This window comes from Beta vulgaris, chromosome 9, assembly GCF_026745355.1.
Source record: "Beta vulgaris subsp. vulgaris cultivar EL10 chromosome 9, EL10.2, whole genome shotgun sequence".
In the NCBI taxonomy this organism is placed as follows: Eukaryota; Viridiplantae; Streptophyta; class Magnoliopsida; order Caryophyllales; family Amaranthaceae; genus Beta; species Beta vulgaris.
In genome coordinates this window covers 10,233,026-10,257,485 of record NC_079210.1, presented here as the reverse complement: position 1 = coordinate 10,257,485, position 24,460 = coordinate 10,233,026, and the positions used below count along the sequence as shown (strand labels likewise).

General features: G+C 38.2%; 1 protein-coding gene across 6 annotated transcripts in view; it reads right to left on the bottom strand.

Moving 5' to 3' along the window:
• Nucleotides 1-213: 213 nt before the first annotated feature.
• LOC104902872 (helicase protein MOM1) overlaps nucleotides 214-24,460 on the bottom strand; it is a 39,862-nt gene continuing 15,615 nt past the window's right edge. For 5 of the 6 annotated variants that reach the window (XM_010690796.3, XM_048637432.1, XM_048637433.1 and 2 more), the window contains 7 exons: nucleotides 21,418-22,336; nucleotides 21,105-21,334; nucleotides 15,222-15,326; nucleotides 6,290-7,420; nucleotides 5,010-5,576; nucleotides 4,692-4,914; nucleotides 214-1,053 (listed from right to left, as the gene is read on the bottom strand). In XM_010690796.3, the coding sequence (XP_010689098.2) occupies nucleotides 401-1,053; nucleotides 4,692-4,914; nucleotides 5,010-5,576; nucleotides 6,290-7,420; nucleotides 15,222-15,326; nucleotides 21,105-21,334; nucleotides 21,418-22,336 (3,828 nt within the window). In that variant the 3' untranslated portion in view covers nucleotides 214-400. The remainder of the gene's footprint in view (nucleotides 1,054-4,691; nucleotides 4,915-5,009; nucleotides 5,577-6,289; nucleotides 7,421-15,221; nucleotides 15,327-21,104; nucleotides 21,335-21,417; nucleotides 22,337-24,460) is intronic. The other variant, XM_010690795.3, reaches the window with a different exon arrangement.

The following is a 24,460-nucleotide window of genomic DNA, read 5'->3' as shown; positions in this document are numbered from 1 at the left end:
CAAATTCGATATCTGGTAATGCATACCCCTGCCCAACACTAGTCAACTTCATTGTTCTCTTTCTTTTGCCTCCTATCAGGCTATTACCTCTTTTAATACATTACAAAAGAAAACACATGCCAGACACGCCTTCTGTATCTATGATTACAATCCTAAACAGAGATGCCAACCAAAGATGCTCCAGAGCCAGAATGTCACATTCTTAACACAATATGATCATGAGCGCACCAGCCTCAAATACATCACTTGCAAATTAATATTAGTTACATTATCTGATACTACATAGCAGCAGCGACTATATACAGCTTGCACCCCACGGGCTTGATTCTTAACCCCTAACTGGAATTAGGTGAGACGCTACAAAAAAAAAATGGTTAAGAGTAACAGTATGTCAAAATAATTACTCGTCATCAGATAAACAAACTACATCAGATGTCGGCAGCTGAAGATTTATTGCGCCCTCAAATTGAGAAATGTCCCAAGACTCTGAATTCCGTACATTATCTGGCAAAGAGGGCACATTGCCCGAAGTTTGACGAAGATTTGCATCATGTAGCCTTTCAAGATCCATAAGCAACTCTGTTGCACTCAAAGATAAACTAAGCCGTGCCCCACCTCCCATCGATTCATCTTGGTGAGACTGGCCATGAGATTTTAACTGCGTTGACGGTGGGAATGGAAGTGGCTGCGGTGGGAGGTGTGGTGCCGAGTTAGATGTTGGGATGTCAGATGGCTGCACCATCAACACATTACCAGCAGGCATGCTGTTGGATAATATGGCCGATGAAGCAGATAGGAAGGGCTGAATGTGAGGAGCTGAAGCATGTGCTTCACGCCTAACTTGCTGCTGCTGTCCTGCAGTTGTTGTTACAGGGTTGGTGCGAGGGACACTAGCCTGTGTGCTTAAGGCCATAGTGGGGCGAACAGTCCGCATAGGTGATGCAGCACTGGAAGAGCCAATGGCAGGTGATGTGACAGAAAATGCAGCCCCAGCAGAGATAGGTCTTACATAATGTAATTGAGAGGCGCTCTCCAATGAACTGGACGCAATGCCTGTAATATGAATTAATTTGAGAAGCAGAACGAAATGACATCAAATCATGAATCAGCAAAAAGGAAAATTTATGCAGCCATACATCCTCTGTTAACATTTAATGGAACATATGATAATCTACCTTGAAGTCATAATATAATTATAGCGACTTCCCACCCCAAGTTCTCAACTAGACTCAAACACTACATCAAGGCCATGATCATGTTAAAAGGAGCAGATAAAGCAGAGAAAATCCATACCATGGACACACAGTAGGCAAATAAGGGTTCCAGCATTCCGTATAACAAACATTAACAGTACCAAGTGGCTCCACAAAGGCACAAGCAATACAATTCAGAAATCAAGAAGTCAACCATGTTCTTTCTTCCCCCCTACTACTAGAATTCAAGAACAAATTAGGGGTACACACAAGTATATTGCAACAGCTGAGGGAGTACTGGTCCTTAGATCGAGACTTACAAAGACTTTTTTTTTTGAATGACCAATCCAACTTCACACCATCCAAATGAGATTTGTTGAAACGAAGATCAACTCCCAAAAAAAAAAAAGAAACATCCACAAGCATGACCATGTAAGAAATACTGAAGATACAAGATGAGGGGAAGTAAGATATTCTCCAGAATTAGAAATGACAAACCCACTCCTAGTCGCCTATGTGACACGAGGCCTAAGTAGATGAATTGAAGTTAGCCCCTTCTTTTTTTTTTGGCTTTGGTCTCGCCAATATCACCAGGATACATTGGGCGCTTGGAATTTAGATTGCATACATGTATATATACGGGGCACCTAAATAAGTATGAGTACTTTCCTCGTTTTCTCCTATATACTTCAGTTTTCTTAGTTGCCCCCAAAGGACCTAACACGTTTTTTAACGCACAACTTTGATCATTAATACGTTTAATTATGTACCAATGAAAATTATAAAAATTCAATATATAGAAAAGGTAAATTATACAAGCTGGTCAAAGTGGAATATGTCGATACCGTCAAAACTCAATGTATCATAAGTCAATATGATACGACGAATAAAAATCAAACAGAGAAAATATATGGGTAACCTTAATTCTATATGATACCCTTGCTTTTTACTTCTCTAAATGGTCCCCTTGCATGTTTTTCGAATTTTCAGTGTTACCCCTCAATTATTAACTTTTCTTTATGGTACCTCTTTAAAGTCTAATACTTTCTCTGACCTTCCTAATAACCTGCTAATTACCCTTTAAGCATCCTCAATACTATTACCGCAATCAAACAAACCCACCAACCCTCTTTCGCAACCCTCAGCCCTTATTTAATAATGATGTTAACTATCACATAGTGCCATCAGAATTAATAAAACAGTTGTGAACAGGAAACACAGCGGGTTTAGGTGGTGGAATACTGAATGTGAAGATTGTGGGAAGGTATTGTGGGTGGTTAAAATGGCTGGAGATTGAATTATTTTTTGAGATAGTACCATATAAAAATGTCAATAGTAGAAGGATAATATGTAGAAGTTATAATTTGAAGCGTGCCAAATAGACACGTAAAAACAAGAGGGATATTATCATATAGAATGTTCCAAAATACACTAAATAAGGTAAGTTAAAATGTAAGATCTCCTACAAAAGATTGTAACTCAAATTTAAGCATCCAAGAGCTATTAATCTGTTATAATAATCGTTTAACCTGCTTACTATTCACAAAGCCTAAATCAGTTAATTTGCATGAAACGAAAACCATAGACATGGGGAGTTCAAATGCGAAGACCTCTCACAATGACAAGTTTAAGATACTTGGTGATTGTTTGGCTAAACATAAGCGATATTACCTAAGAAGTTGTTTTTCCCATGTTTTTCAGTACCTACGAAGGTCAAAAATTGTTTGGCCGATCATGAGAAGCAGGGAGGTCTAGGTAAATAATTACACCACATAGCAATGCAACCTTCTCAGAACACAGGAAAATTTGGGAGGAGGGAGATTTAGAGGGGAGGGGGGAAGAATTCTAAAAGTTAATTGATTGTGCCACTTAAGATATACAAGAGTGATATTTTCTGATTTAGGCGAAGGCTAACATTCTAGGACATGCAACTTCCTTTATTTTAGCCAACCAAAAAACTTAACATATATCCTCTTTTACGGACATCATGCAGCAAGTTAGATTTTATAGATCCAAAGATGTTATAAGCTATAAGCAGGTGAGGTTACAGTGAAGCTGAAGTGCCTTGGCCCATCTTCTCATTAAAGCCATGCAAAAATCAGCGAACGTGGACAAGTTCAAGCGAGATGCACACCAAGGTTGCAGACTTGCATGTACTTTCTTAGGTCTCTAGATCAAATATTAAAGTGAGATATACTTGACCATTTCTTAGATTAAACCTTTGTGAAGATTTTGTTTAAATTTCAATCTGATAATAATTATCCCAAGATCATGTAATGTTCCCTACCATGTTTATGAATTATGTTATATGATCTGCAAATTGCAATAATTGTTTAATTTTTGAAAGATAATTTTTGCTTCAATTTTTGAGAATATTTTCCTACAAACTTGAATCTGAATTTTTTTTATCATTTTATTATCTCAGGATTATTGTTGCATTTCTTGAACTTTGTTGCACTGCTTAGCTAGAATCAAATTCAATGGCTGTGGTTGGAAAAGGTTGAAAACTATGTTGCTCGGACTCTTCATTTCACCTCAAGTACCCGTGTCGGATCCTCGACACTCGGACATGGGTGGGACACTTTGTTTTGGGCTAAAAAATAGAAAAAATTCCAAAAAATAGCCGAGTCGGACACTTGGACACGTACCCGTGTCGGACATGGGTACCCGAGTCTGAGCAACATAGGTTGAAAAGTAGGGATTTGGTTAGCCTAGACGAGTGAAATGGGTGATATTGCAGAAGAAATATGAATGACAATGCTCATTTTGCATTTCTACAAAAAATTAAGGAATTTAGAATAATACTCTAGTGCCACAGGGAATTTGCATCTTCTTAATCCTATGAATATGTTAATTTATACTCTTCCATATACTATGTCACATTCTGTTATTCACATATATGTCATTAATGAAGTTACAACAAAGCTTAATACCAAGCTAAGCTTGGTCTAGTGGTAAGGATTGTACCTTCCAACCTCGAGATTAGGGGTTCAATCCCAACTAAGGGCACTTCAGGGAAGGGGTTTCCCCTTACCTCCCCCCCCCCCCAAATCCTAAAGTCTCTAGCCTGTAAACTGGGCCGAGTTGACCCAGCCTGGTAGGGCCCTTCATCTTGCCTACCTAAAAAACACCAATAGCAACTCAATTCTAACAATCAATAGTTTTACACCCATGGGACTCGACGTTTTTGAAAAATGACTTCTAAATATCTTAGTATTATTAAAGGTTGTCACAGATTTTGGATAGTAAGGCTAGAGGTGGGGATAGCAAGGCTGCAAGATCGGCACAATCCTTCAAATGCTATATAATATCATAGCAACAATAATAGTATTGGAAAGGGATGGGTTGGAAAGAGGGGGTGAAAGAGCGGCGCCAACAATGAAGGAAATATAGCTTTACTATCAGATCTCAGCTCTAAGATCAATCGCCAAAATTTCTTCTCACTCATGTTTTTGGTTGATCCTAAATCAAAAACCTACTATGCAAAAAGTCATATACCTAATTGTTGCAGCCTTGGTGCGGCCTTATAGTCTGTGCATTTAGATCGGAAGGCCTCTGCCAGCATCTTATTCATCATGACCTTGTTCTGCCACGTTTCAAGTTCATTCCTCTTAAGTGAGAATGATGCCTCAGCTTCATCAAGCTTCTTGTCATACTTTCTTCTAATCCGAGCAACGAGTTCCTCAATTTCTTTATCACATTCTGATTTCAGCTGCAACTTCTGCAAGGCAGGTAGAGGAGTATAATTAAGAAAAGTAGACAAATAATAGAACATATACAACACAGTAAAATATATATGCTAATCCAAGCACCAACCATTTGCTCATGAATAAGCATGATATTGCCCATCTCATTACGCATTTTATCAAATTCATTTTGAAGTGGATCAGAATAGTTGGATATTGGAGCCCTGGGCATAGTAGCAATAGGTACTAGCATTCGATTTGCATGGCTGGCATGCGCAGGAATAGCTCTTGCTACTGATGCAGAAGCATTATTCCGAATATGACTTGCATCAACAACCTGATCAGCTGCCAACTGTGGGATGGGCTGTGAAACAGCTTCACCTAAGACACTGGCACTGTTGTGATCCTGATGCCTTGGGATCATAATACCCCCAATAGATGTATGACTTTCACTTGGCTGATTATTAAGCCTACCATTTGGAACAACTGTTATTTCATTAACGGGACATGAACGTGTTATGCATTCACGGGAGGAAGACTCAACAGATGCATGTGTTCCTTCATTATGTGGAAGGTCGGACGGTATGCGGTCGGAACAATGTAATGACGATGATTCACCCAGACACAAAGTATTATGGGCCGCTGTAGCATGCAACACTTGCTCTCCCACCCCAGGATGACATTCATTTCCAAGCCCCTAACCAGAAAACAACAGTATATAGAAAACAGATGTTAATTACAGGGAAAGACTATGTCAACTTGATCAAAAAAGGAGTATAGATAGTAAATTAGTAACAAGTAGTCCAAAACAATATAATTCTGAGATAAACCAGTGGCCTTTTACAAATTATAGGAACAACTGAACTAAAAAATCATCAACAGCAAATGCAAAATATTTATTACATGTCTTTCCCATCGACCCACCAAAATGTAAGAGAAAATAAAGCACTGTTGCCCCCTTTTTTTCTATGAGCGCAAGGTAATTACTCACAGGATGTTTTCTTTATTGTCTTCTTGCTTTTAATCATTGTATACAATCTTTGTTTAACCAAAACTTTTAAACTTAGCAGGACACTAAAGAGCAGATTCCTGACAAATGTCAGTAAGAAGTCGACTGTGTTAGTGGTAAATGGTAAGTGATAACATTACGGCTTGATATCAGATGATGGTTTTATGAAGCAATCTGGGTGAGCCCAACTCCATGGTTCACTCACCATGAATGCCTGACCCAAGACAGCTATACCTTTGAGAGAAGCTAGGCAGAAGAACATATTAAATCAGTGCAACCAAACCTATAAGACTTCAATCAAGAAGGGGAACAGGAAGTTGAGCAGAAGAAGTTTGGAGTAGAAATGTGGGCAAATGGAGAAATTACTAGATCAAGCACTTAAAAGATAAAATCAGTAAAACCTGGCTCATATCAGCAGTTAGCTGCTTTGCCACCGAACCAACTGGAGAAGGCAACGACCCTGTTATGCTGGCTGAACTAATTTGGTTGCTTGCTAGAGCAGTTGACCTATCTACTACTGCATCATCCATTAGGTTGGTATCTTCTTTCTCAGTCTGTCTAGTACAGTCACCAGGCTGTTCTGGTGAACATGTGCTAGTACCATCATTCTCACAGCTCACTCTCTGCTTCTCTGTATTCTCCAGATACTCGGCAAATACAAAACCTACTGATTTTGTACCAACCTCTGGTGTCCTAGATGCTTTTCTCTCAGGATATTGCTGCTGCGGCAGGTTCCCATTCATACAAACAGTTCCATTTGAATCTTTGCCTCCTCCATTAGGCTCCGTAACTTGAGATTTTACTCCATTCTTAGCATGAGACTCCTCCGACAGCGTTTGATGTTCCAAGGATTTGATTCGTTCCATATACCTTGCTATCCTCTTCTCTTCTTCGAGCCTTTCAATCTGCTGCCTAGTTTCCAGGTCTTTACGGCAAATAGAAATTTTTATTTCTAGCTCTTCCCTCTTCTTAGCATAATCATTATCCAAGGCCCTCAGCTTATCATTTCCAATTGAAGAATTAGCATGAGTAACACGAATAGCAGCTGACTGCACTTTGCACCACTTTTCTAGCTCCATCCTCTTTTCCTCCCAACATTTTTCAAAATCTTTAATCTCATCATTATGGTTATCCTTCAGCCTCTCCATTTGTTTCTCGCATCCATTTTCCACCTTCTTTATATGCTTTTGAAAATCTTTCTCTGTCTGCCCTGGTGAAAGACCTTGTTTCTTCAACAATTCTACGCCAAGTGAAGTTTCTTGAGGCTCTACATCTTGCAGATTACCTGGTGGTGATCCTTCACCATTCCCATTCGATATAATCCTTGTACCACAGACCGCTAAGGAACAATTACCAGTAGTATGCGAATTCTTGGTTCCCAGCCTGGAAAACATATCCATTTTTGGCTTCAACTTTGAATACATATCTTCAGCCTCACATTCTGAGCAAGTAAAGCGCATTTTCTCTTTGACAACATTAAGCGAATTTTTGTGATCAATTTCCTTCTTCAGAGCCTCGGCTGCAGTCCAACACTATTTCAGACAGAAAACCAAAATGAGCAGAAGGAAAGAGACATTAAAAATAGTCCAATTGCAAAGGAAGATCATTAAAACAAGTTCATTAATTTAGAGTTTCATAGATCTTCCAATGATATTACACCAAATCCTCCTTGAATTACAGAAAGCGCCATGACTCCAGAATATAAAATACAACAATATTTTTGATACACAAAGCATTTTGTTTGATGCACATTACTCTTTTACTTTTTATTTTGTTCGCAACCTATATTTCCATGGCAAGGGATATCATGCACTTTTCTACAAAAATGCACATGCATTTGTAAAAGATTAACACATTAAAAGGTAACTCCAGCCCAGGAAATGCCACATTGGTCTTCCAAATAAAGATTCATTAGAAAGAAAGGCCCCAACACCACAAAATGACATCAGTTCAGCATAGGGGTGTAAACAGATAGAAAAAATCAAATAAGAGTCGGTTAGTACGGAACATCCCAGGTAACTTATTTTCAATTCATTAAAGTGAGTATCAGGCTAACAGACAGAAGATGCCAGACATGTGCCATACGATACATTAAAGCAAAAAGGTCTCTGCAAAATTTTAATTACTAGTCGCCATAATACAAGGTGCAAAATGCATCAAGGCATAAAGGGTCTCTGAAACTAGAAATAAGGCGCAAATAACCGGGTCATGCATGTGAGGCGCACTATCCTAAAAAGTTCATAAATGCTTGCGACGTTTCCTGTTTTCTGAAGTTCTTTGAAAATTTGATATAATGAAACGACAAATTGAAAGGAAATCTACCAAAAACCGATATAATTATATAAATTGAAGATGTTAATGGCCAAAGGTGTGCAATGAAGATTATGTAATATGAAGTGAGTAGAGGTTAGGAAAACAGAGGGAGTACTTTATAAGTACACAGTTTTCAGAAAGTCTATATCGCATCAATTATATACTACTATGAGTCCATGACAGAGGGTTGCAACAAGGACAAAGGGCAAGTAACAGTAGCTTAGAGGAAACCAAACAAAAACAGAAATTGACCGCTCAGGACTTATTTTAGTCAATAAATTAATACCAATGAGAAGCCCACATAAAAGGATACAATTAAAGCAAAGGCCAAGATGTGATGTCACTAATGAGAAGTACTCAAGATATCAGTTAATGTCCGACAGCCGGAGAGAGAAGCCTAAGGATAAAGGCAAAATAATATCAAAGGGGTGAAGACAAAGAGAGAACGAAGTTGAGAAATCAGCATATTCGAAAAGGATAATGTATGACGGCCACCCAAGGCAAACAACATTTTGAAATACACCATAGAAAGACTCGCCAGCGGCCTATGTCTTAAATCGCGAAAATGGTAACATCCAATTTTGACTAGCACATGATTCACTTGTTACAATTGTAGCCATATTAGTGGTTTTGATTCGGAAACTCAATTGAAGCAATCCACACAATCAATTTATATTTGAAGTCCGGATTGATGAATTCTCACACAATAAACTACGGACTTTGCTATAAGTAGAAAATTTAAACCTGGGATAGACTAATTTCGAAATCTCTGGGATAACAAGTAGATAGCCCCACTTAGTCTACTGAGCGCGCCTACTGCGACCACTTAGTGTTCCGGAGGAGAACAGGCCGTTCTCAACTTAGTCTAAAGAGGGAACCTACTTGCACATTGCGCCTCATGGGATCTCTCAGTGTTGCTATTTGTCTTCCTGTAGCGCAGTTTATAAACTCAGTCAGGCATTAGGCTCCATGCATCTAGACTCCAGAACAACTCACCCGAAATGGAATCTAGACTTTATAGAATCAATAAAAGAACAAATCCACCTTTACAAATGAGTGGTGCAAAGGGTCCAACCAAGTTCGTACTTATGCTAGAAGCAGCCCAAGAGCTGAAAAGTAGAGTAGCTCCAAGCAGTTACAAAAGATGATCATGACGTCAGCAGTCGGGTTACTAGAGAAGCGACTCGATTGTATATTGCCAGGAGTTTCTTAGTAGTATAAAGTAGGAGGATAGAAGGAAAGATCATTCAAAAACTACTTCAAACAAATTACAGGAGAGTGCTTAAATGTTGAAAGTAAGCTATCATGTTTGGTTCAACATCACACTGATCCAATTGATATCAGGCTTATCCCCTAATTTTGCCTTATTAACTGGTATAGAAGATGTCCTGAAGGCCATAGGCCCATATCTGGTAGTATAACAATATAACATCGCAACCCAGCTACCATTCAAGAAAAAAAAAACCAAACAAATGTTAGTAACTAGGCAATTATGAGCAGAGGTACAAAAGAACCTTAAATTACAAACATCATCATCCAATATACAAAAGCACAAACATATATCATTTAGTAATAATAATATTATGAGCAGAGGTACAAAAGAACCTTAAATTACAAACAACATCATCCAATATACAAAAGCACAAACATATATCATTTAGTAATAATAATATTAAGGTATGTAATAAAAGTAGAAAAAATAAGTGAAAAATATTACAGACACACTAGGTCAATAAGAACAAACATATCAACTACGATAAATATACTAAATATAAAGAACACACACGCACACACGAACTTGATTATGAAAATAGATAAACAGTATTAACAATCATGAGAACAACATTAATCTTAGTGCATTGGTCCCACTAAACTAGATTGGCTGCATCAGTGAAGATTTTATCTCCGGCAGTCGTTTACGAAATCCCCAACCTTCATTCTCTTCTTTCAAGAAATGCATGCTCCTGCAATCCTCATATCTTCATGCCATTTTGAATGTCTTCCATTGGAGTTATTTTCGGCCTCCCCCAACTTCTTTTAGATCTATTGTATCCCAACATTCCAATACCCTAACCAGTGCACCACTAGACGACGCATCACATGTCCGAACCACCATAATTTTTTCTCTCTTATAAAATTTTTTCTGTCTACACTCCAACCTCGTTAGAAAATAATATTTTTGCATTATTCGAACGTGCTCCCCCCACATCCATCTCAACATACGCATCTCTACTACCTTCATCTTTCTACTATGATATTCCCTAAAATCCCAACAATCATACCCATATGGTACTACATTTTTCTTTTTGTCTACACAGTTTGACATTCGTGCTTCCCAACATTGATATTTTTACCATTAATATCTTTAACTAAACATATAAAATTTCATAATCTTAATATTTCACAAATATATTTGGACGATTCTAAAAATATCCTACATGACTAAGTTTTCCATTATGTATAAATCACAAACGATGGTCAAAGTGAAATATGTGAATATTGCCAACGTCCAAAGTGTATAGATTAAAAAGAAACAAATAATATATAATAACGCTCAGGCACCTATTGATTATGCACCTTCTAACATAACGGAGTAGATCATTCTCCTAACGCTTTCACATTCACGAATTAATTTTCGTCATTCTTTGTCGATTCTTCCCCTCCAATTATTTCCCTATTTTTTCTGTTTTTGTAGAACAAATTTAATAATCGAGTGATCCGGCCCCAACTCTTTTATATTTATGAGCCGATGATCATTCCCCACCTTCGAGACTCACTGTTGGACAAGTCCCAAAACAATTCGAAGGCATAGTTCCCTCTTCAAGAGGATCCCAGTTTCTCCCTAGACCTCTTGAATTAGAGATTTACAGAAAGTCATATGCTTCAGACGAGCGCGCTCCTTTTCAGGATCCCCGGAGGCGCTACTACTACTACTAGGGGAAGAAGCTGAAGGTATGATAGAATTCTGCTGATTCCCTTCCATCTTATAGATGATTAGAATATAGAAAGTCAAGAAGAAGAGGCATGACCATAAGAATTGTGTGACATAAGTAAATTGATCCAGTTGAGGCATAAGAATGTTTTATCTTCAATGATTCCCGTTGTCCTACAGAATTTTTCTTTCAACCTTAAAGGTACAATATGATCCCACAAAATGTTAGTTACCCCTCTCCATTTAAACCACCCTAATCCTCACATGTCTACTTTTCTTCACTAAAATTACACTACTGTATTAAGTTTTGCTCCGACTTAGCCTAAACCCTCAAGAAACTAATGTTTGCATCATTGTGAAAAAAAAATAAACACGGAGGAATATGACCAATAAGAGAAGTAATAGCAATGAATACTTAGGAAAAAGCACAATGTTGCTATTTCTTAAACCATCCCTCTCTCACAACATATGGTTAGACCATTAGAGCCCTCGTTTGTAATAGAACCCCCCCCCCCCAATCCCCCTCTCTGAAATACTTCCTCATTTACATTGACTATCTTTTATGATTTTTACTCACGAAAAAACACTCACGCGAGATCTTATTAGATTTGTCTGAATGCATATTTACAAAATATGAGCCTTTTATGTTGCTTATTAATAATTAGTGATATTAATGACGACAATTATGCATTGGCACACATAACTATAAAACAGATCAACTAAAGAAATGGATGAATTATTCAAAAAGAAAACTTTGAGGCCATCACAAATTAACTGACCAAATGATGCCAGAGGTCTAATAGGTGGCAATCAATAGCATAAGATCAATATGTGGTGTCTTTTCAAATTATGAGTGAATATATGTCCAAAGTGAAGCATAAGATCGCAACAAATGCTAAGTACATCCCACGTATACATCAACTTATGAATATCAAAAGGACAGGTCACTACACACAAGGAGCAATGGAGCATGGTTCAATCGAAGACCATGTTCTATTTACTTATTAAGAAAAAAGGAGGAAAACATCATTAATGAGGGTAAAAAAACAAAGCAGGTCTTGAAAAGACAAAAGGTCCTCTAGAAACAAGACAACTTTATTCCGCAAAGACTGGTTTAAGGACCCCAAGCCCAAAGAGTCGCATCATTCTTGTCTGACCAGGATACCCAGAGAATTTTATCGCTCTTGTAGACATTGAAATAGAAGCTAAACTACCCACTCCAACCTTACAAATTGCAACCTCATATAGCTAAAGCCCAACAAATTGAGTTAGAACCTCGATCACAATGCATATACCAGGCTTAAAGTTTTAAGCCCGGCAACAATGACCCAGAGTGATTTTCTAATGTTCGCATGTAGTCAATTCCAACACAAACTTACACCTCTTTATGAATCATAGATTACAAAATTCAGTTATGAAATATCTTGTATGTGTTTGTTGAGGGAATTACAAGAAAAGCCAGAACAGAAGTCCCCAACACCAACCCCAAATCATTCTATAATCTAAAGTCAATAATATTATCCACATATCCCACTTTGTAACTCTTTGAGCAGAACACACAGTCCTTGCCAAAGCAAAGTGTCAACACAGGCGCAAAGAGCAAGGCAAATGGAGGAGCGAGGCATGCACATCCCCCTAGGTGAGGCACACCTTTGGTGCCAAACACCTCAAGTATCAATTATAACACATATTTTAACTTGAAACAACAAACAAATTAAAAAAATATACTTCCTTTGTTTCTTTTTAAGTGCAACATTCCCAAGAAATATCATAATAAGTGCAACATAGCCCAAAATGGAAAGTTTATTTTCTTTTATTTACGTAAATGCCATTACTTAATTCTCCCAACAACTTAATTAATTTATCATCCAGCAACCTAAATGACAATAATTAATCAACCCACCCAACGCCCCTCCTCTCATCTCAGCCACCTCTCTCTCAACCCACTACCCTCCCTCTCCTCAACTCAACCCACCCAACCACCCTCTCTCCTTAACTCAACCCACCAACCCTACACCACCAAGCCATCACCGCCCCACCAGCACCTTCGGCCTCACATTTGTAATCACTACGAACCCCCAAGGCCCCTACTCACCTTCCACCACCTCCAATACTCATCACCAACACTATGATCTCTTTCTTCGTCTTCCCGCCACCTTCACTGTTGTGCACCACCTCCGCCAAACTCGCCGAGTCAATTCAAAGGTTAAGGTTGAGGTTACGGTTTCGAAGGTGGAGATTCGAAGGTTAGAGTTTCGAAGGGGGTGATTTTTGGACGGCAGTGGTTGGTGTGTTACTGCAATGGAGGTGTTAGGGAGACACATAAGATGTCGGTGGTGGTCATTGATGCGTTGCAGCGGTAGAAAATGGTGGTTGGTGACTTGATGGTGATCGTTGTTGGTGGCTGTCGAGATGGTGATTGGGCAAAGAAAGGGAAGGGTGTTGGTTTCAGGGTGTGCGAGGAGAAAAGGGATGGTTTCCAATGGACAGGGGTGGGATAAGGAGAAAGAGGTTTTCTGGTGGTGGTGGTGGTGGTCGGTGGTGGAGCTTTTGTGGTGGATGGCAAGGAAGGTGTTGGGAATATAAAGTTGCTAGGTGAGTAGTGTAGGTGTTTATTTAATTAAGTTCCCTAATCTCTCTTTTGTCTTTCTAGATGCCTTAGTTTGTGTGCCTTTTCTCTTTGTTGCACTTATTTAGAAATGGAAGTTAATATTAGCTGTTGTAAGGTGTTGGGAATATAAAGTTGCTAGGTAAGTAGTGTAGGTGTTTATTTAATTAAGTTCCTTAATCTCTCTTTTGTCCCCAACTTTCTCTCTCTAGGTGCCTTAGTTTGTGTGCCTTTTCTCTTTGTTGCCCTTATTTAGAAATGGAAGTTAATATTAGTTGTTGTAAGTTAAAAAAGAAAGCTACTTCTAGTGCCTACTGATTGTAAAATTAGCTAGTGAAATTTTATAATTGGCATATTTTTAGTCTACCCATGTAATTAAGCTACTAGTTTCCACCCACTATAATTAATAAAAATTATTGAACAGCGGCGACCACCAGAAATCTGCCGCTGGCTGTCACCAGAGAGATTGCTCACCGGCAACCTTTCCACACTTGGCAAGTTTATGCCGCAAATGTACAATTATTGATGAGAATGGAAAATAAGGATTTTCTTTGAAATTAGGGTTTTGATGTAGAGTTAAACTTAAATAGACTTCATGCAAATAATTGAGAGCTCTTGCTCAAATTTGACTTACAAATCATGGTTAAGTTCTAATTTTAAAACATTTTGCTTCTTTAAAGGTTTTTAACTCAGATCATCTTCTTTTACGCATCTACCCTGAAAGTGAATGAGGTGACCGCCAGTGCCTCCCCAAAAAGCATCATGAGGCGCATGCCTATCTGCGCCCATTGTATGTCGCGCCCTTACTTTGGACTTCGAAGGAGATTTTCCGTGCGCCTGTGCACACTTTTTAAAACTAAGATATGCTCTCAAAAATTTGGACAGAAATTATTAGGTTTCTAAGGAGAAGAGAAGAGCTATGAAGATGTTTTTAAACACCAGATTTCTGACAACCCACCCTCAAATTTTCTCAGATCAAAGCACAAAGTCTTATTTACCTTCCTAGCTACAGTTACAAGGATCCCAAATAGAGAAAGGTAATACAAGGGATACCTCTTTCATCAATCCAATCTATAAGAAAATCTCATGACTATCAAACTGAGATTCTATAAGATTAATCCCAAAGAAATTCACCTCAAGTTTATCAGAGAATATAAGATCCACATAAAACGCCCAAGACCAAAGACATCAGATTAATTCTACACAATAACTCAGAGTCAAAATAAAAAGTGAATAAAAACCCTGCATTTAACATCCACGAAATCTAAAATTTGAAAGAATAAGACAGCATTTAAGACAAATTAGAGAATCAAAAAATACAAAAAAAAAAAATGCCTGCAAGATAAAACAACTCAATAACATGACATGATGAGAAGGCGGAACAGAAACACAATGGTCCTTATATGATCTAATCAAGGCAATAATCCGAAGGGAAATTTTCCCACCAGAAGAAACACAAACCAAAGGAGCCAGTACATACCACTGAGAGTAGGAAAGCTTGTAATCTAGTCTCAGGCTCTCTGATGACCCGATAATTTTTTACGAGATACTCGAGAAATTGCCCAACCAATATCTTCCCATCATCCTGTACAAAACTCAAGCATAAAGTTACAAGGTTAGACACATAATCTGTACAATTCAGCCAAAAATATATATAGATGTAAAATAAAATGCAGATTGATACCAACCATTTACGCAAAATAAATCATGTCAGTTTTGCTTTAAGAACAAACATTGTGCCAATATAATTTTTCATGTTACATTGTCTTATAGTCTTCCAATATCATAGGTTAGGCAAATTGAACACAGTTTCACCAGATATTTGGATAATAATACGTAATTCATCCAATAAAAATTCCAGAAAGTTCATAATTCATCTTACAAGTCCTAGTCACTATAAACTGCTCACAGGAAAATTGGTTCTTTATGCAACCACCACCAAGTATGAGACTTGGCACACAAATTTAAGACAGGGTGGGTGGAAAAGCGGAGTACAAAATGATTTTCAAGGGTCAACTACCTTAATCACGACTCTGGATCAGAGAAGGACTTAAAAATTCTAGACCTCAATGTATCTACATTTTCATTTTGTAAACTGTAACATAGGAAAACTTTGTGGGTAATATTATAAAGTAAGAAAAGAATGCCATGCATCAATAAGGTACTGCCAGAAAAGGCAACTCCACACGAGTTTCTAGGCAAAAGAGACTAAAAAGCACACCTTTTTAAAAAGTAAAATGTAGAGGATACTATATCACTAATTGTTAGCCGAAATACAACACTTACAAATCCAAATCCTCTATCAGAACAAGTCACCATTCTTAAGTCTCTCTCTCCAACTATTATGTTTCAAGCTCTTACTGCCAACAAGTGAGTTCTGATGGAGAATTCGAATATTATTAGAATGCTCCACCGAACTAGGGTCTCAACCATGGTGTCAAAACAAGACTACATCGTATCGTATCTCCCGCGTCGTAAAGATTTTTAAAGCTACCAAACCGATACTATGCAGATCGCAAAGGTGTAAAAATACTGCGTTTTAGGGAGGGTATAAGGGATATCTCATGATCTAAGCCGATATTTTGCGATGCGATGGCCACATCATCCTCATTCCCGCATCACCGTGATTGTTACCGCGGTCGTGACAGAAACCGCATTTTCTAAACATGGTCCCAACAAAGGGTTAGGAACATATAATATCTTAAATGAACACTACAACAACATAAAAGGTTGAATACCTGGTTTATGTTAGAAACCACCCTAACATTCCATGCTAGACTTTATTTTAACGTTTTTTAGCATGCTTGTTAGGTAATTCAAGTGTATGGAGTATGTACTAGTTTAGATTTGGTATTATGTGTAATTGTGTACTCAGTGTTGTTCAATAGGATAAACTTGTAAATGAGCCTCTTTGTGGGGTATTCATGATCAGATCAATTTAAGTTTCATATCCAAATCATTATACTGGCAATTAAGTTTGTGAGGAATCGAACACCATCTCAGGCTTTTTATGTTAGTGAAATGTACTTCTTTCGAATTGTTCCCCAAGCAAAGTCCTGCTCACCAACACCCAACCAACTCAATCCTGCTAGTAACCTATCTTAGGCTCACATTCTTGCCATCAATAGACAAAGGTGCACCACATGTATCAAGACATTGGGATTGTGACACTATGTTATCTAAACTCAGTTTGGGTACCTATAAAAGTATGAAAATTCAGATCTCCTCTATCCCTCTCTAACATACATAAACGAAACGCAACCAAGGCCCTGCAGCGGACACCTGCCAGCCCTAAGTAGGTCATTAGACCTAACACTCTAAAAATGTTTTCTCCGACGACTGGACTCGCCTTTTGCCAGCTCGGATTTCTAAAAGTGTGATAAGTTTCCGATATGACGTTAGGCGTTTTCAGTACATTTCTTTTGTGTATCCAAACTGTTCCACAGTTTTCCTGTTTTCAACAATTCAAAACACAACCTCCCTCCTCCCAATACCCTTAACATTCTAGTGCTTCAAAGTGCACCACGATATTAAAGAAGTGAACCACAAAGTCTGCCTGGCGAAAACATCAATATGTTTACAGGACCACCATGGTTAAGGCTCCACTACGGTGTTTGACCGCATGAGAGATTCTCTTGTGAATTGAAAAAAAAATTTAGACCGAAAAACACACCTCCCTCAATTCCAGAACTGTAGCCTAACCATTGTTCTCAGTGTTTTTCCCCATTGTAGCAAAGTTTAACTCTTCAGCTTCTCCCTTAAAGAGGGCTTTCCCTCAAAGGATTAAGCCAATAAGGAAACGAAGTTGCTTATAAAGCATATATGGGAAAATTATGGAGCGTTTGGTTTACAGAGGGGAAAGGGAAATGGTTTAAGAAAGGGAAAGAAAAAGACTAAACCCTTAAATTTATTATGTTGTTTGTTTCAATATATCTAACAGAAACCCTTATTTTATCACCACCATCTTTATCCTGTACAACGACCACCACCATCATTTCTCTTCAATCTTCTCTTCCCCTTTCGTCCGCCACCCCCTTCCCCCCTTCCCCCCTTCCCCCCTTTGGCGCTCCCCCCTTCCCGTCTTCCTTTGTCGACGCTTCTTTTCCCATCAAAGTTATTTTTTTCTCTCTCTCCGTCTCCTTGTAGATCTAGTGGTGGTGTTTATATGTGAATTAGGTGGTTTTGTTTGGTGGCGGTGAGTTTTATCGTGGTGATGTAGGTTTATAGGTGGTAGATGGTTTTCAAGAGTGGTGGTGAGTTTTAGGGTGGGTAAGGTGGACGGTTGAAGGATGGGGGTGATATTTCGGGGTGGGTGTAGGTTTTCCAGGGGGTGATAATGTTGGAATCCGGTCGACGATGGTAGTTGGGGTAGGGCGGTGATGGTGGTTAGAATGGAGGGAATTAGGGCAGGTGGTGTTAGTCGTTGGGTCAAGTGGTGGTGGGTGGTCAAGGAGGTAGTAAATGGTGTCTCAAGGAAATGGGAAGTGAAATCTTTTTTCTTTTCTTTTCTTTTTTTTTTGGGGGTGGGGGGGGGGGGATGTAGAGGACTTTGGCGGTAAGAATAGGGCAAAAGGAATCATTAAATTAACCAAGCAAACATCAAGTAAGGCAAGCAACTTACTTGATCCCCTTGAACTATCTTCAATACCTCAAACCTAACATCCCTTAATAAGGAATCCTACACAGTGCTCCATAGCATTTAAAGGTGCACCAAGCCATGGAGCCTAGGCGCAAGGCGCTCACATTTATATATTTTTTACTTTTTCAATTTATTATACTTCATCCGTTTTTTGTGGTATAACAATTCAACTGGGTAAATAAAGCCCGAATATATTTGAGAGTTAAAGTTATGGCAGGGGTAAGAAATATACAAATAAATAGAAAAAAATAGAAGTCAAGCATGGGAAAGTGAAACTATGGTGACAGCTAAATAAGTTACTGGCAGGGGTAAGAAATATACAAACGAATAAAAAAAATAGAAGTCAAAGCATGAAACTATGGTGGCAGCTAAATAAGTTACTGTGACAGCATGGGAGTAGCTAAATGTGGCTCAAATGGCAGTAATTAGAGTGCTGACTCAGCACATTCTCCCATGGGAAAGTTATTTATGTTGGGCATGTACAGAGAGAAAAGACAAGTAAAAAGAAGAGATGTTGGCTGACTCCAAAAGAATGGCCACCAGTGGCCTCCGCGGGAACGATTAGCGGTGAAGAGCAGCCACAAACAGTGGCCAGAAAAATCTGTTAGTTCAAGTGGCCGATGTTCTCCAATTTTTGATTAGTACTTCCTCACATCTTTCTTAACAGCGCAACAGGCGGCGCACCTTACCCGAGGCGGCCGGAGGCTTGCTCATTCTAGAACCTATCACAGGTGGATATTCCCAAGTTTTGAAAAGCGATTTGGTATGCGCCTGGGTTTGCCCCTTGACTATACGCACTTTTAGAAATTAAGGATGAGTAAAGCATCCCAATCGGAAATTGGTACTCCCTCCGTCCCATAATATAGTGCTCACTTCTCATTTTTCACAAGAATTAAGAAAAATGGAAAGAGTTTTAGGATTTCACAAAAATATATATTTAAGTAAATGTTTATTGGGTGTTTTTGTCTTGGAACTAGTTTTTTTCTTCTTTTTCCTTTAAACTAAAACGGAAGAGCAATAAATATACCTTGGAATGGTGTAAAACAATAAATAGGGGTACATATTTTAAAAGAAAGTAGGGGTATTTTGAAAAGTTTTATGTAGAAATGAAGGATAATTTAGTCCAAACAAATTGATAAAAAAGAAATAGGCACAACATTTTGGGACACCCAAAGAGGAATGCAAGCACTATATTATGGGACGGAGGGAGTATTTAAGGGTAAGGATTCAAATCCCCGGACAATGTAGAACACATATAAGAAAACATATAAAAAATTCATTAGCGACATGCTTTGTTACCTCGACTCGGCATTTTTCGCCAAATACCCGGGTCGGTACGACACGACACCGACTCGGGTATGAAATACGTGTCGGATCCTTCAAATTGCAGTCGGACACGGCGCTAAACCCTAGTTGCTAGATCTGAAAATTTGATGTTGCTTCATGAGAAAATGGTGAATTATGTTAGGGCTTTTTGCATCCCTAGTGAGGCGACTCCATTGATGTTGTTTTCATCCATTTTTGATTGATGGTAGAGGGAATGGAGTTGCAAAGGGCAGAGGTTGAAGGAGAAGAAAAAAACAGTCGAAGAGGAAGAAGATGAACATAATTGGTGGGCCAACTTGGTGAGAGAAAACGTGGGTTTCTTTCAACTCACATATTTTACTTTTTTAATTAAAAAAATAGGTGGGCCAAGGAGCTTAATCATCTTTCTCTTTTTATAAGATGTCACGTGATATACTGATATATTATCATCTAAAGATTCTTTTGCAATATTAGTTATTTTTTCTCAAATATTATACATACCTAATTAATACAGACCAAAGTATTTTTTTTTTTTTTGACCGGATTATTAAAGACCAACGTAGCCTTTGCTCTTCCCTTGTCTTTTTCTCTATATTTGTTCAATAATCATCTTTGTTGTTTATATTATTACTACCATACGGTAATATTAATTTTTATAAGTAATATTAATTATTAAATTTTATATTGTAAAATAATAATTTCGCATACCCGTACCCGTGTCCAAATTCCGGACAGTCCCCGTGTCCTGATTTTTTCGAAGTGCCGTACCGGACACTCGGATCCGTACCCATTTTCGACACTCCTAGCCGAGTCCAGGTAACATAGGCGACATGTACGCCAATAAATTGTAAGTCAAGACATGAATTGCTTAAAGAACATAATTTCATATCCAACATACAACCGAAAAACTTCTCGATAGGAAAGTGTACAGAAAGAGATCTTTAAATACAAGCAAAAGCAACAATAGTTTATAACGCAACTCAGAAAAAGAGGTCTGCAACTTCACAGCATAAGATATGCCATTTCTAATCTAAGAAGACCACTCAACTCTGCAAGAGGGCAGCAAGAGCAGCTGAAAACCAAGTATTTCATGAGCAGTAATGCATGAAGAGAAGACCTAAACCAAACGAAAACGACAAAGTGCCAGCAAAATGACAGATACTTTCTGAAGTGACTAGGCAAGAGCTAGATGCAAAGCAAAACCTATCATCATAGTCGTGAAATATCATCTTACTCAGCATCGACGATTCAGAGATGGGCAAAAGACAGCATTACATTATTTACTACATCTAATCAAACAATCTAATAATATCTTATTAAATGATATACATCCCCTCAATCAACCAAAAGAATATCAAAGGCAAAAAAAACAAAAAAAAATCATAACACATGCATTAATTTTCCTAACTAAAAGCATACCTTAAGCAGCAGAGCTTCACAAAGCTGTAATATAGATGGCTTCAACAATTCAAAATGACCCCTCTGCTCGTTATGCAGATTTTTTATATCATTAAACTCAGCAATCGCAGGAGCCCCTAAGATACCATTGCTCGTGAAAGACAAGGCAGGACCAACGTTTTTATGAGAATTGAGTTCATTGTTTCTCATGGATTCCGGGTTACTGGACTGGGCAATTCCAGATTTTTCTGCTGTATGCATCAACATTATAAATCAAGTACAGCACAATTAATATAAATCTATACTAAAGGCCATGAAGGCACTATTTGAATACCTTGATGCTCCTTATTCCCAGAATGTGATTTTTCTAGGCTTGCCTCAGCTTGTCGAGAAGAAGAATCTATTTTAGTAGTATCCATCTTCTTGCGCTTCTTTGCTGCTTCATCACTTTGCACTCCTGAAGACGTCTCCTCGCAATATTGAACTCGCTTCCTATTTCTATGAGATGAACCTGAAAGATACTTCCACAGAGGTTGTTTTGCTTCCAATAAATTTGTCCAAAATACATGTGGTGGCATTTCATCTTCTAACTGAATTTTCTGCTCCCCAATCAAGGGTATAGACTTGATATAACATCCATCAATTTGTCGAGCAACTGATATATACTTACTTGAGTGGATGCTTTTATGATTTTGAAAGAGAGAAACAATCTCATGACTAACATCAGTCAACAATGAAGATCCGGAAACAATATTGTCCTTCGAATCAGGAAAATTTTCATGATGGAACTCATCTAGCCTCAAGAATAAATATGAGGAGCCCCACATCAGAAGCAAGTGACTAATACTTGGACTAATTTGCAAAGTGCTGTCAAGGATCGTATTATTCTTTGCAAGGATAAGAACTTTCTCTTCAATGGTATAAGCACAATACAATCGAAAGACTTTTATCTGCTCAAGCTTTGAATCTACTGTGATCTTTTGTAGTGCCTTTAAATCATTAAGAGGATTCCAGTCACTATCAAATATAACAACAGCGTCCACCAGCATAAGTTTAATAATCTGACTGCAAGCTCGTGTCTCCAGTAAAAGAAAGGATATCTCTCTCACACTGTTGAACTTGTTGCAAGCAGCCTGCTTCTTTGAAGAGAGTAATCCACTTGCAATATGCTCATAAGAATCTGGACCAAATCGCCAACGGAGAAAATCCTCAAGAATGTTGCCTGTAGTATCCCTTCCAGAACCACCAGTTGGCTGTCAATCGGCAAAAAATATTACACAGATGAAATTCAGAAAATATAGTAACTCGGTAAGAGCTAATGAACAAATCATTTACCTAACAACTTACATTAGCACAAGTAAAATTAGAATTTAAGCACATGCATACAATTTATTTATTCATCAAATGCCTCATATACTAAAAGGGAAGATATCAAAAAGTTGGATTTCCAACACTTGAGGAAACACCAGCAGACAGCAGTAATCGATAAAGATGTGAGGAGATAATTAAGACTAATTCATACAAGTTGGCGTTGCTGAATCATAGGTTAGCAATTGCAGAAAAGACCTTCAGCCACCAAACAAAGTAGATAATCTCATTGAATTAAGACTATTTTTCCCTTTGCATTAAGGTTTGGTGCTGAAGCTAAGTAATCTCAAGGGCCAAACCTAATAAGAGTTACATAGGACGTTCTGTATTTGACTAATTTCCCCATTAAGGGCCCAACAATCATCCCCGAGAACAATAGAGACTTAGGAGCTTTCAACTTAGTCTAGCCGACCGAGAGGTATTTACATTGACGGCCATCGATCTGATAAATTGATGATCAAGGTTGTCCTCCTTATGATTGTGTCGTGCTTGATCATTCCTAATGGGAAAGGGCAACATTGCAGACTTCCTACATCAAATTTATTGAAAAATTGGACGTAGACTCCTATGCCTGGGGAACGGCACTGTTGTCCTACCTCTATCAAGGAATGAAGAACTGGAGGAAGAATATCAAGTCAATTGACGGCTTCTCATGGGGTTATAATGGTAAGAGCTTTTTTTTACTCGTATCTTTTTTTTCTTCTCTTTTTTCTCTGACAACTTTTTAATCAATTGGTTTTCTTCTTTCATAAGGATTCTTCTTTCATCATTTCCCAAGTCTTTGTGAGACCTTTGATTTGCCACTACCATAAGTGCAAACGCTAAGTCTTTGATAAAGGCATTTGCTCCACTCGGCATACATAACCTCTTGGAGACAACAACGGTGGAGGTAAGTAAATTTTACCATCTTTGCTCCATAGTTTCTTGCTGAGATTTTTGTTTAGCCTTATTCTTAATTAAAGTTGCAGGGCTGCTCTTGCTTATGTTTTGGGATTCAATTTCTAGAGATTGGTTTTCTTATTTCATGTAGGGAAAATTCACAAAAGGACGCCCAACCATTACCCATTTTCTTTTAGAAAGTCTTAACTTCTAAACCGGTTATAAGTAACTCAATACCTATAAAAATCACAAGATAGTAAACATGAGACCTGTAGAGAATAATTCATAATTGGGACTTATAAAAGAAAATGGGTAATAGTTGAACCCCCTCATTGTGAAACTTTTCTTTCATATACAGTATACTAGTTGTTTTGTGTTTCACAAAAAGAGAACCCTCTGTGTTAAATTGCTTGAATCCATTTCTTTTATGCAAGGAAATTGTTTTGTCACAGAAAGAGGACCCTCTGTTTCTTATTCCATGTACAATATACTAGCGAAATTTCTTCAATGACCTCAATCTAGTTTCAAGATGCGAACTGTACAGCATTGGTATTATTCGGAAAGATTTGAACCACGGGTGTCGTATGTAAAGGGGGCAGGGGGGGATGCAGAATCCCTGTAAAAAGTAGTCATAGTAAACCGTATTTAAACTGTTAAGTTCGGTGCCTTTGAAACTCGTCAGATTCTTTTTTTGCAGGCCCACCCGATCGGGCGTCTGTCGCGAATTACGACCGGGTGGACGTCGCCCGATCAAGCCCGAGACATCAGCAGGTTTGGAGAAAATTGACTGCCCGATCGGGCGGCTTAGCTTTTACGCAGTTTCGACTTTGCTGTTTAGAGTTATCTTGGTCTTGTACAGGGTTCCTTATGTTATAAAAGGGCTTCCTAGTGTTCATTATTTAACACACAACTTTTGAAACACTTTTACCCTCTACTAAATTTAGATATACCTGTATTAATCTCTCTGGTTTTTCTCCATCATAGTGAAAAAGCTCTAATCCCCCACATGTGGACGTAGGTCTAATTTGACTGTCAATGAACCACGTAAATCCTTGTGTTCTTTGTTTGTTCATCTTTATTGTTTTCTCACCTTTACTATTTCATTGATTTTGTTCCGCATTAATCAAAGT